Source organism: Puntigrus tetrazona, chromosome 6 (assembly GCF_018831695.1).
Source record: "Puntigrus tetrazona isolate hp1 chromosome 6, ASM1883169v1, whole genome shotgun sequence".
NCBI lineage: Eukaryota > Metazoa > Chordata > Actinopteri > Cypriniformes > Cyprinidae > Puntigrus > Puntigrus tetrazona.
This window is the reverse complement of record NC_056704.1, coordinates 3,751,190-3,767,538: the sequence shown is the minus strand read 5'-3', so window position 1 is coordinate 3,767,538 and position 16,349 is coordinate 3,751,190. Positions and strand designations below refer to the sequence as shown.

General features: G+C 37.9%; 2 protein-coding genes across 4 annotated transcripts in view; both read right to left on the bottom strand.

The window, feature by feature from the left end:
• Positions 1 to 1,105: 1,105 nt before the first annotated feature.
• Positions 1,106 to 9,406, bottom strand: misp3 (MISP family member 3). 2 transcript variants are annotated; one of them, XM_043242600.1, is made up of 5 exons: positions 8,629 to 9,406; positions 7,108 to 7,186; positions 4,954 to 6,999; positions 3,181 to 3,257; positions 1,106 to 1,746 (listed from the first exon to the last, which is right to left on the bottom strand). In XM_043242600.1, the coding sequence occupies exons 2-5, from the start codon at positions 7,172 to 7,174 to the stop codon at positions 1,651 to 1,653; spliced, it is 2,286 nt and encodes a 761-aa protein (XP_043098535.1). In that variant the 5' UTR covers positions 7,175 to 7,186; positions 8,629 to 9,406; the 3' UTR covers positions 1,106 to 1,650. The 2 variants fall into 2 exon arrangements, with proteins under 2 accessions (XP_043098535.1, XP_043098534.1); XM_043242599.1 differs by having other exon boundaries at positions 4,954 to 7,186.
• Positions 9,407 to 9,538: 132 nt separating this feature from the next.
• palm3 (paralemmin 3) overlaps positions 9,539 to 16,349 on the bottom strand; it is a 36,133-nt gene continuing 29,322 nt past the window's right edge. For both annotated transcript variants that reach the window (XM_043242602.1, XM_043242603.1), the window contains exons 5-8: positions 14,944 to 15,049; positions 13,091 to 13,121; positions 12,111 to 12,170; positions 9,539 to 11,719 (exon numbers count right to left, since the gene is read on the bottom strand). In XM_043242602.1, the coding sequence (XP_043098537.1) occupies positions 10,776 to 11,719; positions 12,111 to 12,170; positions 13,091 to 13,121; positions 14,944 to 15,049 (1,141 nt within the window). In that variant the 3' untranslated portion in view covers positions 9,539 to 10,775. The remainder of the gene's footprint in view (positions 11,720 to 12,110; positions 12,171 to 13,090; positions 13,122 to 14,943; positions 15,050 to 16,349) is intronic.

Sequence of the window (16,349 nt, the reverse complement as noted above, 5' to 3'; positions counted from 1 at the left end):
AACTTTTCGATTAGCAAACCATAAACCATTTATAGCTCTCTTGCAGTCTGAGATAATCGGTCATGGTGGCATATGGCTGACTGCAGTTCCTCGGCTTTGACCTCTGAAGCACCTTTAAGTAGTTCTCCCAAAAATGAAATTCTGTCACTATTTCCTCACCCCTCATGTCGCAAAAGCTTCTTTCTTGTGTTGAGCACAAAAGATGATATTTTGAAGAATATTTGTAACCAAAGCACTTTTTGGTAGCTTTTTAAAAAAAGTACTACCATCAGCTGTCTGGTTACCAACATTATTCTTTTCAGAAGAAAGAAACTCATAATTGAGAGTTAATGGTGACCGAATAGATTTATTGGGAGAACTGTCACTTTAACCTCTTTTCTACAAAGGAACTCTTAGAACTATCAGGAACAAAACAAAGTACTACTGTAAAACAAACACCAATTATGTTTTGATGGAAACTACCCATGCGTCACTAATCATACGGTTTTGTTTTCCTCGGAATGCTTCCTCACAAAGGATAGTATTGTGTATTGGTCTTAAAGGTCATCTCGATGAACCCCATTGAAGACTGAAAGCAACGGGCAGCTTTTTTTTCCGTGGTATCGATGAGCTCTGCCGTATTTGAAATGAGCATTCCCATGCAGCCTTAGCTAATTGTGCTGAGAAAGAGTGAATGAATAATTCACAGGCAGCTAGAGGGTCAGTAAAGCGTGCTGCGTTTGTGTGTGTGTCGTGATCTCACTCATGACTAATCTCGCTCGGCTCGGACGTTTTCTTTGTACCTTTCCTACAGTACCGTCATCACCATGGCGACGAATTTGAATGCCCACTGGCGTGTTGAGTCACGGCAGTCGGGTATTCATACCTCACAGCACGGGCTGAGTGTGCAGAAGCTTAGAATGGACTGTGATGTCACTGAACAAGCATGGAAGCTGAAAGGAATGCTAGAACGTCGCCCTCTTTAATTGTCATTTGGAAAATCAAAGCCGAAGATACTGTGCCTATTGTGAAGTCAGTTGTGTAGCTTTGGCCTCCAAGGGCCAATACTAACAATGAGTCACATTCAGCGATTATTCAGTGCATTCGCAAATAACCCACCAAAAAAGCTGATTAACAATGTTTTATTTATTTGATCATTTTTATGTATGCATCAATTACCTGTAATAATTTAGCTTTTCAAATCAGTGATATATATATCTATCAAATAATGTTCATTTTAATATCATTCTTATATAAAATTCCAGGCTTTTGGACTGTTTTGATGAGCAGCTATGTTAACTGATTATAAATATCCGTATAACTAAATCAGACAATTACATTCAAAATTACATGTTCATTACAATGAAATCATTTGAGCTAGTGTAATAACAATAAACACTGCCATACCTACTACCATTAACACCAGTTTGGCTCATTTGTTATTTACACAGTGTGTGTTATGGAATATCATAATGGATAACCAACTCGCAGTGTCTTTTTGAGGCAATCGATGCTCTTTATCCATCCGTAATGGCACGTGGCACTCAAAATGGTTTCCTTTAAAAGATCACAAGGGGTTTCTTGGAAAACTGATTTGTTCTTACGCTTTATTTTAGGCTGGTACTCTTGGTTGACTGGGCTCCACTGTATATGTCAGGACGTAGTTGGATTTCAGTCTCGGTCGTCATCGTCCACATGGCCGTTCACCATCCCTGACTCCCAGCGCTCCAGTAATGGATTTCTCTGCCTTGGGATCTTTGCGGTTTTCTGTATTTATTACAACATTAGAATAAGACACTAGTTAGTGCATTTGAAATTGAATGCCTTTAGCTCACATAACATAGACTCAAGAAAAAAAGGTACAAAAGCTTTCACTGGGGCGGTACCTTTTCGAAAGGTACAAAAATGTGATGTACACTTTAGGTGCTAAAATATACATTTAGCGTAGAAAACAGCTTTTGCATTTTTCTTTTCTAAAAGCGTTGGCTGAAGGACTAAATTGGTCAAAATGCAAACTTTATCGTTGACTAAACCAATTTGATATTTTTCCTATTTCTTCATATTTTGAAGAATATCTTTTTTTTTCACAAACAATGTGACCAAAGGGTGACCAGTCAAGCTCGAAAAAGCATCATTAAAGTGGTTTTCCGAAGGCAAATTGAGTTGCTATTGACTGAATATTTTCTCAGATTTCATTAGTATTTGCATATATTTAAATATGGCACACAAGATTTGATGTCTGTGGTGCCATATATTGTATCTGGTTCTCACGTCACATAAGTGCTCACAGAACAACAATTTGAAAATATGCACATTCAAATAAGTGCATTAGATTTGAGATTTGTTAGATTTGAGAAGTGTATACATTTGACTTTTCACTAAATAAAAATGTAAAGGTATCATATAATGCACAAAGCTCGCTTATTTGGAACCTGACAGGCCCTGGTCATCATTCATTTGTTCTATTTGAGAGAACAGACAACTCCTTTTTGTGTTTGACAAATGAAAGTCATAAAAGTTTGGAACGACATTTGGGATAAAAAATGAAGACAGGCTTTTCATTTTGTGGTGAATTATTCCTAAACATGGGAAAAATAAACAGGAGCAGCACATCCAATTTTAACATCCTCGTATATCAAGGTAGGCACTTTTCTCTAAGCAAAAGAGACCTGAGATGAACTGGCCTCTGTCTTCATATAAAGGTGTTCACTTGGCAAAACCTATTGGTTTTTATTGTGCTGATTGTGTTTGCTACATTATACTTTCCTGGATGAGGAGAATGATTCAGTGGTAATGGTGAAAATACAGTCATGACATAATCTTGATTTTAAACAATGCGGCTAGTATGGACTCTGCACTGAACTCATTATATGAAGTAAGATAAGCTACTTTTTCAGCAGCGTCACATTTAAGTGTGTGTGGTTGTGTTTGCACAGGGAGGGTGACTGAAACTTTCATACTCTTTTGATTACCTATTGAATGGTTGAAGAGCTTTGGTATCTGGTAATCTTATTCAGGTAAAAACCTCAATGGACTATCAAATACAAAATTCGAACCTCAAAACTTTGGGTTACCACCAGACCAAAACTTCAACCACAATGCTACCAACACCAGAGTAACAGAGAGATATACAGAAAAGAATATGGTTAAGGCCACAAATGATACCTTTTAAAAGAGATTCAAACAAAAAAAGTCCTCTACCTCGGTTACTTGTCTTTGTTCTTCATCAGCTTGGGGCGGTGGCCACGTTAGGTCCAGTTTTCCAGCGGATTGACGTGCTATGAGCAGAAGACATATTTATTATTTCAGTGAATGTATTGTATAATCCATTACTGAACTGGATGTTTATGACAATATCCATATATAATAATCACTAAGTTATAATAAAGTAATAAAACCACAATGTACGGACAATTTTTCTTACAGTATTTCCTTATAGTCACTTATATCGAGATTTAGATGAGAAACACAAAAGTAGGAATATTTTTCTTAGAAGATTAAAATATTACTCAAATATTTACCATTGGGACAGAAGTAATACTGCATCACATACCATAAAGTTACGACAAAAGTGTATCATGGTTACTGCAATTTCCTGCAAAATTACCTTATTAATAAAGTTATTACAGGAAAGCTGTAGTAAATTTATACTGGCCAGCATAATTTAAAGAAAGAGTATAAAATAATTGAGTAATTCTGAAAATATTTCACTCTATTAGAAGGTGATTTAACAGCAGGACAAATATGACGTTTTGGGAGAAATTGTTATGCTGAATTATTGTAAAGGATTGCTCTTCAATAGAAATAGAAAATGTTTTTTTTTTGGAAGGTATAAATGATAAATGATAAAAAAATTACAAGAAAATAAATTTAATTTCCCCTTTGTTTAATACTAAAACTATGTGTTGTTTGTGTAAATGCTTGGATCACTTCTCTATATGAAGAATAGCAGGCATTTCAGCAGGTCTATACAGTAGTAAAAGATCTGAAGAGAAAACTGTATAATGTATTGGACATGCATGTTATATTTAAAAAATGCATACACCTTTCCAGAACACAGTACACTTATCACTTATCCATACTTTACTCATGTCAACACGTTTGACTAATAGCACAAATTTCAATATCCCTTTACGCTAGTACTGGTGACATAACCTCATATTAGCATTTTGGCTATTTGTTTGTTTGCTGCCATGGTGAAGCACAAACTAGTTTCCAGTCAAATGATAAAATGGTTACATTACAGTCTACAAACACACAGAAGAGTGTTCGAATCACAGTGTTATACAATTGTTTACAAATGTTGATTTTTTCCAGTGTTGCTGTTATTAAGGTTTTCCTGTAGTACAAAATGGTCAAGCATTGTGTTAACAATGCCAAGGTCATGGGTTTGATCTGTAGCCTTCAAATTGTTATTTTTTGAAGATTTGTTAGCCAGGACATGTTTTTTGCATATGCATTCTCTGTTTAAACATCCTCTGTGTAGCATCTTCTCTTGTAGATAAACAGTAGCATGTGGTGCTAGCTATGCAACAAATGGGTTTATTTACAGGAGATGGATAACCTGATAAAATGCATAGTTTGAAAGCAACAGAATTTGAATGACAAACGCATCTTTGTATGTGTCCACTTAAATAGTTGTGTATGGGGTTAACAATGCAGACGTCTTTAGTCTGAATCTCAGTTCATGCACAAACTGTATATTGCATTGATACGTTTTAAGCCTCTGCCCCTTTAACCGCCAATGCAAACGTCCCCTTCCATTCTGATCTAAGTGTCCCAGGACCTCAATTTCTACTCGGGGGAGCAATTTCTCCCAAGGTCTGGGCATGCCTTTATTCATTTAATATCCAATTTATACCATCCCTACCCTCAGTATGTTCTTATTTATCTACAAACATGAAAGCACCAATGTTGTGACTGACATCCTCAGTTGATTTGCACTACTATCACTTGCTGCTTACAATGACTCACCTGATGTGGTATTGGTGAACGTTTCTGATTGGCGGCCTGCTAGAGGTGGGGGAATCTCTTGGCTAGAGGTTCCCCTTAAATCTCTCACTCTAATGTCTGTACTCAAATCCATTCCTGCACCTCTTCCTTCTTTTCCATACATGACTGCTCCTCCATAAAGACTGTTTCTCTGTCTCTGCAGTTCTCGTTCCCTCTCCTTTGCCTCCTTAATGTCCAGCTCCACCTGAGACTGCAGACACATAGAAGAGCGGAGCTTGAAGAAAGGGTTCTCCTTCACTAAACCAGAATCCTCATCTGTAGTCACTTCTAAATTTGGACCTTGTCTTGCTCTGACAGGCTCAGCAGAAGAAGCCCTCACGCCTGTTGAATTCATCGGCCTCACAGATCCTCCATCTGTGCATGAGGTTGCCTTATAACCTCCGTTTGGTCCTCCCACAGTTGTGGGAATAGCATTGGCCTCTATGATGATTATCTGACCCTTGATTCCCTCAGTTAGACCAGGTCCTCGAGCAGCAGACGGGTTGCCGTTGGTGACTCCATACTCTGCTGTAGCTGGTGGGATGGGAGAATTTTGTGAGAATTGCATTAAGCGTTGTTTAACATCGACAGCAGAATCAACTTCAGACTCTGCAGTGGTCAATCTTCTGCTAATGTTTGTCACCGATTCCTTCGACTCCTGGAATGACTCAAAAAGCTGCTTTTTGTCCTGAAGCTGTACCTCCGTTCCCTTGTCGTAGAACCCAGGAAGTCGGCCGAGTTCAACCAGAACCTTCTCTCTCTCTGTCTCAGCAATAATTTCCTTCTGCATCTTCTTTCCAGCAAACTGCCGGTCTTTGCCATGGCTTGGGTTAGGTCTTATCTGAGGGTCCTGGGATAAAATAGGCTTTCTCATCGGAATTTCCACAAACTCATTAGTCCTGTCAATAGTGTCGCAGAGTCCACGAGAACGCCTTAGACTCTGCTCTCTCTTCATGGCCAAACGGATCTCCCTCTCAATAGGGGTTTCGTTAGGTGGAGATTCAGAGGGCTGAGGAGCATCATTATCATGGCCCTCCAAGACATCTGTTGTGCTGTTAGGGGAGAAATCAGCTGATACGCCACTATCGCTCTGGCTGTCGTCAAAATGATCCACCTGCATTCTGTTGACTTTCCCTTCTCCCAGATGAGGCTTTGTGTTTGACTGAGACTCTGCTCTCTGTCCGTTGTTTTCCCGTTCCTGTCTTTGATCTTTAACCTCTCCCAGCTGCTTTCCTTCGGTCCCACCTGTTTCTGTGAAACACACTGTTTGCTTTCGCTCTTCACCTGTTTCACTGCTCCCTCTCTCCTCCCTTTCAGTGTCCCTCCTCCCCTGTGGCATTATCAGTGGCTCTTTTACTTCAGTAGAGATACAAGCAGGGTTATCTTGCTCTGGATTGGTTGACTCGCGTGCAACTGTTTCTAGGGGCGGAGCAGCTCCACACACCTGTTGCACCTCCTCGTTCTCATCCTGAGCATTTGGCTCATTTCCCTCAAGCTCCCCCTGCTGGATGTTCTCAACATTAACCACAGGTTCAGTTGTGGATTCACTTTGGGTGCATGATGAAGGTTCGGTCTCAGTGAGAAGACTTTTTGAATATGTCAGGTTGGACGGTTCATCACAACGACTGTCCCGTCTCACCCACTGCTCTCTGGTGGTGGCAAAGTCCACAGATTTGGAGTCTATATTTTGCTCTTCACTGTTTTCTGATAGGAACACTATTGAGTCAGAGTCGCCATGTGACTCAAGCTCATGTCCCTCTTCTTCACTGGCCGCCTTTGGTATTTGTGGTGAGCCTTTGTCTGCTTGTTTAATGGTAACAGGTTCTTCACCCTCACTTGACTGAACATCTTCGCTGGTTTCAGTGTTTTCCTTCACCTCATCCTGACTCTCTGTGGCCTGACACTCATTCCTCTTTGGTTGGATATCCTCTTCCAGTCCTGGCACTGGAGGCCAGTCTTGATCACCATTTGGGTCATTTTCAACCGTACTGCTCAAGAATTCCTCTGTTGCCTCAATGGCTCCATCCACTGGTGAGAAGGTGAGATGATCGTGAGGTTGAGCTGGAAAACTTCTGTCAGGTGTTTCTGATTTTTCTGTTACTGCTGTTTCCCTATCATCAGTGAAGTGAGATTTACCTTCTTTACTACTGCATTCATCCTGTAATTCAGATTTCTGAGTGCAAGTCACAGAATCTGTTGCCATTTTGCAATAGATCTGTTTGAAATAAATGGCAAAATGTGTTATACAAAAACAGAATGACAAGCCAGAAGCGCACTTTCTTTATTTGATTAAATTTGTAGTCAACAAAGTTGTCTCTCTCTTCCCAACCATGTCTTACTGATTTTCAAACCGTTCTTTACTTTTGTAGCATAGAGGTAAGACCCCTAAAGGCCTTTTCTTTGTAAAGGAAACACTTATAGTTTTTTGCTGATTTAGGAAACTTTAATCAGCTTATGTTTCAATCCCAGTAGCTCAGGAAGGCTCATACTAAATTGAGTTAGTGCGTCTGCATGGAATCTTTTTCACCGTTGCAGTCTGTTGCTTTTGGGTTTTTGCTGCACAATATTTTGACCTCTGTGTCTTAATAAATATCACTAGGTCATTTATTCTTTAACACCTATGCCTCCAAGTCAGATTAATGTCTTTTCCCAACAAGCACATCTTAAAATAGGCCACCTGAAACAACAATTTATTTTGTTTTTAATTAAATATATAAATATATACATGTATTTTTTTTTATTAGTTTACAGACAAGGATTTTTTTTGGCAACTGTTGTCTTGTTTTGCTATAATGTCATATGCATCGGTCCATTCTTGTTTTTTTATATTGGCACATGACTAAGAATGATTAACAAAGTTATTAAAATTAGAAAAACATTAAACAGTGTGCAGGGTCAGAAGTGGAACTTTTTCCACCTTCACAGTAAATGAAGTTTATCTCTATTGTTTAGAAAGTAAAAGTTTAACCCGCTCTTCTCAGAACCATATTTACTTAAATAGAAAAATCAGATATCCATGCAAGTCAGGTAAAAAAAAAAATGTTGACAATGAGCTGATCATTCTCAATATAACATTTGGACACTGTGCTGCATTTTCCACTGGATACACAAAGACTTAAAGGTGTGTCATAGCATAATGCTAATTACATAAGGAGCAGATTAATACTGTTTAATCGGATTATACTCTGGACATGAGTGACAAAACAACATGGAAAGTCTGATTCAGGAATAATACAGCAATAGTGAGGTATTGATAGTGTTCCTATGAGTTATAGAACACCCACAAACTATATAATGAAGGTCATGAATGAATTTCAAAGGGATGGAAAAGACCGTTGTGAAAAACTTAAATATTTAGCATATAAACAAAATCCATGTAGCACAAATCTATTTTTAGCTACAGTATACTAAAACAGCTGTCACCACAAATTTCGAAACACTTCTAATATGAATAGCTATCACTAAATATTGATAAGTACACTTTCACTTAATGTACTTCTGTGTACACTAGTAATGTGAAGGGATTTAAATAATCCTGCAATATCCTACCGATGCAATTCCCGACAATATAATGCACACTACTGAGTTAAAGAGGTACATGTATTACACGACCCATTCTTATAGATAAAACAAGACGAAAAAGGAAAATAGGCCTACCAGCCGATGAGATGAAAGAAAGGATGGAAGGTCAGCTGAAAGACAAAGAACTGAAATCGTCCACCAAGGCGTTTTGAAGTGTGCCCCTCTCACCTTCTTCCCTTCTTTCTGGTTTCCTTCTCTCTTGAACTCTCTCTCTCTCTCTCTGTGTGTGTACCTCCACCCCCTGCTTAGTAATCAAGGTTAAAATCTGTGCAGTTCATTTCTCTCCTTCTTCCACACTCCACTAAAGCTGCTGAGTACACCATGGGCCTTGCATCACTAATCCAAACAGCTCTCAAAGCTCTCATGACTGAAGCCAGGGTTTGAACAGGGGATCTCTTTATGAATAACCTTTAGATTCGAACAAGATGTGCAATAAGGTTTTAATGTTTACAATAGTTATACTATTAATAGTGCATTAGGTATCATGAACTAACAATGAACAATAACGTTGCAGCATTTATATTAATGTTAGGTCACATATACAAATACATTCATTGTCTTTTCAGTTAGCATTAGCTAATGTATGACATGAGTTAACAATGAAAGATGGCAGATCGATACTGTAAATGCTTGTTCATGATATTGAATGCATTAACTCATGTTGATGAATTGAAAACTTACTGTAAAGTGCAGTGTAGCAGCATAAAAGTTAATTAAACATTTAAATATAAATATGGAAACGGTTCAAGCCATTGAATATTTAAACGATCAGCACTGAAACACTGCAAAATATTCTTTTTCATGTTTCCTGATAAAAGGACTGTTGCCATTGTTTTTTAAAGGCATTATTTGATTCTCTTTTATACATAATTTACAAAAGAATACCGTTTTATCCTTATGTTGACAGCATATGCATCCTCATTATATACCTTCTAAACTATTTCTTGTTTCAATCTATTTTAAGAGAAACATAGAGCCTTTGAAATTAAATTTCAGTTTAGTTTATTAATCCTGCAGCTCTTCCATGTAAACTTTCTATACAAAATCCTCACCGGTTCTCATTCAGCTCTTTATTTAAACTGTACAAACAGGCACTCAGTTAAGGCACTGAGAATTTACATCAAACTTTCTATGCTGAAAAAAAAAGTTCCTGAATCCAACTGAAAACTTTGAATAGTATTGATTACATATCATGGAATATGAACCTCTTTCACACACAGTTTAAACAGCGTTAACGAGAGTCAACAGGAGCAGTCGTTATAGAAATGTTAGTGGGAAATTGAACATAAAAAGAGTGATAAAGGGCTTTGTGCCGTATACTGTACACTGTTCATAGGGTCACATTAAAAGGACAGTTCACCATTCTGTCATCATTTACTTATCCTCATGTTGTTCCAAACCTGCATGTAACTCTTTCTTCTGCAGGGCAAAATAATCTCTTAATTAAAACACTCTTCAATCTATCTTCTTTGTCCTGCAGAAGAAACGCTTTTCTTTGAAACAACATGTAATGATTTTCATCACAGACATTTCAATTTTGGGTAAACCATGCCTTTAAAGTCTAAAAAACACTTCTGTCGGGCAGTTAAAGGCACTGTAACAATAAAAGCAATCAAACTGAATCTCCTTTCACATCACCAATAAAAAAACTCTGAAGATGTTACAGTGTGTATAAAATCACAGGTAACCATTCAGTGGCTTTGCTTTGATTCAAAAACAAGCCACACGAATGGTGTCTAATAGAGAATGCCACAACTATTGTAGTTTGAGACTTACTAATTACCGACGTGGTACTATTCCCACGGCACTGAGAAAAACACAATATTTTTATATGGTAGTGTTAAAACCGTCAAGGTCTCTTTGGGTCGGCAGCCAACGCTCTAGAGTCGCCAGACATAAAAACAGGATCATAATCAGACACCAGAGGCTGGCAATGCAACCAATGGTGACACATCAACAACAACATGCACACCGAAGCCTTTTCCAGTCTTTTCCTGCAAGGCAATGTGCAGCTTCTTACACAGAAAAGAGTAGATTCAATACAGTGAAGGCGATGCAAGTCTAGAAGGCTTCAGTACATCATAAACACTCTGTGCTTTGACACTGCAAGTTTCAGATCAAAATATGAACGTCTTGAAATACAAACTCTATATTCAGAGTAACAGACAAGATGAAATAGAATGGAGAACAAAAAGAGTCACAGTCAAATGTCAACAGCTTGTTCACATGATCGAACAGCACTGGCAGGTTTTTCGTTTAGGTGCACCTGCGTCCTCTGCTCGATTTGCGGCACTGGTATCCAGCTGAGCCGCTGCTTTGGAGACGAGCAGCGGCTCTTGTTCGGCTCGCTGCTTCCCCATTTCCGCCTTGACATTAGACTCTCCTGTTTCTCCGACGCCATCCAGTGGAACCTCCTGAAATTGGCTGAGCGAGATGCGCGAGGTGGGCATGACCTCCTCGTCTTTTGGGGTTTGTGATTCTGTTGTGTTTGCTTCGACTTTTGGTGCGATTGCTGGAGACGGTTGTGTTGTGGAATACACTGGAACCTGGGTCTCGATAGCGCCGTCAACTGTCAAATTCTGGGGTTGCGTTTCAGTCGATTCGAGAAGATCTTTCTCCCCTTGCTCAAGCTCTTGTGTCTTGACTTCCAAAGCTTCATCTGTAAGGATCTCCTCAGCAGGAAGATCTTCAATCTCTTGTGCCTGCTCTGGGTCAGCAGAAGCTTCCGGATGGTTCTCTGTCTTCTCCTCACCACCATTTTCATCTGTGTTTCCAGAATGGTCTTCATTTGTGGCATCCGTAGTAGGTTCTTGAGTAGTTTTGTCATTCTCCTCTGGGATTTCCTCTCCTTCCTCTGTGATGATGACTCTTTCTGCTCGGATAATTGCTCCGCCGTCATCATCCTCATCTACTCCCTGTCCAGGCTCCACCTCCTTGAAGCCAAGGAAAGTCATAGTTACACCACCAGCACCTAGTCCTTCAGCAGGGTGGCTGATAAGGCCATTAGCAGAAGCATGTTCTTCCTCTTCTGAAATATTGTGTGTCAATTCTCCTTCCACATTTCCGTTAAAAGCACTTCCATTATGAGGCGGTGAGGTGTCTGTTTCTGTTTTAGTAACAGGTTCTGCTTCCTCCACGTCATGATTTTCAGCCTGCACAGTATCTTCTGCAAAATGAATTTAGAATCACTTTTGATATTCATACATGATATGAATGCCTAAGTTATCAAGACGAGGCATTGGAAATGCAATGCTTTACTTCTATAATTGATAGAATATTAAAGGTTTTTCCTTAATATTAAACTAATGATGGGAAGAATGGAAAGCAGACAGAAAGAGAAAGATAGGGGAAAGTGATAGTAGGAGAATATGTTAAAGGTATTGTGGATTGTTGCTGGGGCACTGCTATGTGAACGTTAATGTGTTCTGGTCGTATTTTAGGGTGTTATTATGTGGTTTATAGAGTGTTTACTGGTCATTACATATCAGGTACCTTATTGAGTGAAAATATATGAAATTTATTTCAATGATGAATATATAAACACTGATATTTTATACCTTTCTTTTCCTCTTTTCCATTCTCCACGATAGGTCCATTAGGGGCCGTCTCAGCAATTGCTGTTTGATCAGAAACATTTGATTGATATTAGTTCAGTAGCATACCATTTCGATGAGATTGTCGCAATGGAAATCTAAGATTATATCTGACATTTTGGTCAAAATTGACTTATATTATGTGTTTTGTATAACAAGTTGTATATATTTAGATTAAAAAAAGTTGTTCGATCGGGTACTGTATATGTAATATGTAAAAATTTTAAAGCTCAGTATTTCAAAATCATGCAGAATACAAATGGAGTTACATAGTTCCAAAGTGGCAAGATGATGTTTTGTTAATATATAAAAAAGGGGTTCATTACAAAATATTAAGAAAAAAAAAGTTTAATATAGATTGATCTTCACAAAAAGCAGTATCACGTGATCCTTCAGAAAACATTTATTATTAATATCAATGTTTAAAAGTTGTGCTGCGTTATATTTCAAAACGATTTAAAATAGATTTTTTGTAACAAATCACATTTTCGCTAAATAAAAGTATTATTTTTTTCCACAAAATAGTAAAAAACATTTAAATGGTAGTTTACATACTACTTAATAATATTAAGTATCACTATTAAATGATCATTGACAATTATGTTCAATTTCATGTTATGTGTTTTAAAAATACACTTTTTCACTTTAAATGAACTTTAATCTAGATCAATAAATGATGCAGAGGTGTTGTTTATTGTTAGCGTATGATCTCTAACACGTCAACTCAGGTTATTGATCTAAACCTTACTGTAAACTCTTACCAACTGAATTAACCAGGAATTAATTTAACACAGATTCACAACTGTTGTTTTGTGAAGCATTATACTCTTTTGTGTAAGCAATAATCAGGTCTAAAAAGCAGACAAGCCTGATGCTGTGTAACTGAAACAGACAGGCAGATGGTTAGCCTGGACACAGAGAGAGGACAGGTGGCACACACTCACCTGCTAACGCTGGCTCCACCACGGCCTCTCCCTATTGGACGAACAAGAGAGAAAAGGTCAACAGCCATCCTTAGAGAGGACACATCACACTCTTTAGCTGTTTAAACTCTCATTCTGCTGCTTAATATTTCATTCAAGGCCATGGAACATTTATGGGTGGAAGAGCTCGTCTCTGATCAGCCTCCATTCTAGACTAGAGAAGTTTCCTGTCTAAGTTCATTAACATTCACACCAATATCCCAACCGTCTCCCAAATACTGCAGCATTCTTGCTTATAATGTGATTTAGAGAAACACCATAAACCATTTACTGATGACATTCTCACAATTTGCACCTCACACAAAGAAATGTATATTTTTCTGATACTTAAAAGCAGTCCCTTCGTGTGCAGCTCACACGACCAAATGAAAAATACTCACTTTATATATGATAACTGCTCATTTTACAAAAATAGCAAGCATTTGCTAACAGCATGGCTGACAGCAAATAGAATACACACTTAAGCATAACATACACTGACATATAGTTCCAATGTAATTCATTCAGGTAATATATTAACATTTAAAACATTATTAGGAATATGAAATATTTTTGGACGTTAACTGAAGATTAAAAGAATAGCTAGTAGCCAGTTTCAGGTTTGCAGCGCTTGTCAGATTTGTGTGATTAGAATTTTTATCTCAAGCCTCCTTTATTGTTGCAAATTTCATCAAATTCATGCGACGCTTTCCCCGTTTAACCGCGAATACGTTCTTTCACTCACTCTGATTGGATAATTAGGGATGATCTTTCATCAACTTTAGAAAAATATGCCTGCGTTGCCAGATTCATCAGCTTCAGTTACCACAAGGTGGAGTCACGCCAACACTGTACCGTGTGTTACATATACAGTACTGAATGCAGGCAGTATTTAATCAATAGTAATCACAAAAATACAGCATTGAAACGGCATGACCTTTCTTTGAGCCGTCACGAGTATAAAGAGTATTTAACCTTTAATTCTCCGAGATATAAAACTGTACACGCTGTAGCAGTACACTTTTGCCAAATGTAAGAAAATGTTAGCTGCAAGTCAGCCTCAACAGAAAATATGAAATCAGTTCATGTGTTTTCTGTGTTGGTCATACGTGAACATACTGTAATCATGGGGCACTTTGAGTTCATTGCTTTATTAAAAAAAAAACAACGGGACCAAGGCCGAGCTATAGGAATAGTTCACACAAAAATGTAAATTTGCTGAAGATTTGCTTCACCCTCAGGCCGTACAAGATGAAGAAACAAACTCATCTACATCTTGGATGGCCTGAGGGGAGTTTTTCAGCAAAGCCATTTACATTTCATGATCATTTTTGGTGAACTATTTATTTTAATTAAAATAACTTCAATTCTATAATATAAGCTGTAGTCTTACAGCAACTCTGATTCAACAGCCTTCGGTGTGTGTTTTTAAAGACAAAATAATGTTTACTTACAGTTCAGCTGACCTCCATACAAGGTTGTTTGTTGTGATGGTAACGAGTATAAAAAAACAGCCCTGAGTTGATGTTACTTATAAACAGCTCATAATGATTTCAGAGATTTGTGGATCTTACAGTAAAGTGTTTAAACATTTCATGATGAAAAGAGTTGTGCATAGTATAATATGTTTGTGGAAACCATGATGCATATTAATTGAGAACATTTTTGTAACATTATAAATGTCTTTACCATCTCTTTTGATTAATTGCTTCCTTGCTAGATAGTACCAATTTAAAAATATCTTCCTGACCGCAAACACTAGAGTGAATAGTGATTTAGGAGGTGAAAAGCAGATGTGTGTTCAGAGTGATCATGCATTCAGACATGGTGTTCACCTTATGGCGTGTCTGGGCGTCTGTGCCAGTTTGGCTGGAACCGTCTTCAATGAGTTGCTTCAGTTTCAGTTCTTCCTCTGCCAACTGCTCAGACGTCACCTGTAATCTAAAGCACGCGTGGAAACATACCATTGGCTTGTGGTTTTCAGGCAGAAATTTTAGAATTTTTACACTTGACATTTCTTGTTAGAAATGAGGTATTTCTGGGAAGAACAAGGTACTGTTGGGGGGAAAAGTAAAAACAGTATTAAATTTCAGTAACTAAATTTGCCAGTATCATATACTGTAATATAAGTGATGACAGAATTTTAACTTTTGCATCAATAAACTCCTAATTTGCTGTACATTAACAATTTTCGGTACAGCCATGTGTACTAAACAGTAAATATGTTAATATGCATGCTAATAAGCAAGTAGTTAATAGAAGAATTGATTCCTAAAATAAATTAGTAGCAATACACACACACACACACACAACATTGAGTCAAATGCCACTCCACTCCTTCCCACAATTCTGACCATTTTTGTATTATGGAGATTCGATGATATATAGTTTAATTTCTCAGGTCAAATGCAATTAGATCCTGATTGTTTCAGTGCAAGAAAATTACTACTCTTGATTGCATAAAATAAAACGTGAAATCAAGAATAACTATTAACTTTATAGGTGCAGGCTCCAGGATTTATTGTCAGCACATATAAATCCAAAGCAAAGATTGCAACGACAAAATGCAATGACTTGTTCTTCATCTGAAATGATTTCTACAACCCTCATTCAATCTGGCTGCATTCCGTTTCACGATCCTATCGATTCCCAGGCTACTATCTTGTTTCACACAGAACTACATTATGGAAGTAAAACAAATTGTGAACAACAATTAACATTGACTTTTAAAAGCTTTGATTATGTCCTTCTAAACGGCTTCAGCATACTTTTTATTAGCAGCTTTTAGTGGAGCGAAAAACGTTTGCTGAAGTGTAGCTTGCCTGTAATCGCGTTGTTTTGACAACCTACAATTTCAAAGGAGCTTCCCCAACAGGTTCCCAGAATATACTGTAGGTTTTTCAGGATTTACTATCAGACAAACAGGATGCGCAAGTGAGCCTACACTCACGTGGACTCGTTTACTCAATCGCAATCCTCTCTGGAAATCGCAGCATGCTTTATAGCTGTATAAAACTGCATTGTAACAAATACGGGCATTAAACAAATCACTCCTCATAGGATGAGAGGCCTCAGACGGCTGTTTACACACCATGAAAGTCTGTTCCCTATAGGGCTGTGAGCAGCTTATTACTGCCAAACTTTGCTCTGACTAATTAAAGCCCTGCTTCAACACAGAAGAACATCTCAGCGGCTAGCTTATTACAATAATCACCATCTCCTTCAGTCAAGCAAATAAATG

Bases quoted from the DNA above. Each gene is read 5' to 3' on its own strand.
- misp3 (XM_043242599.1), bottom strand. From the start codon at position 7,174: ATGGCAACAGATTCTGTGACTTGCACTCAGAAATCTGAATTACAGGAT. The intron at 3,258-4,953 runs GTGAGTCATTGT...TTCTGCTCATAG, and splicing joins GTTCACCAATACCACATCAG to CACGTCAATCCGCTGGAAAA. The intron at 1,747-3,180 runs GTAGAGGACTTT...TAATAAATACAG, and splicing joins AACAAAGACAAGTAACCGAG to AAAACCGCAAAGATCCCAAG.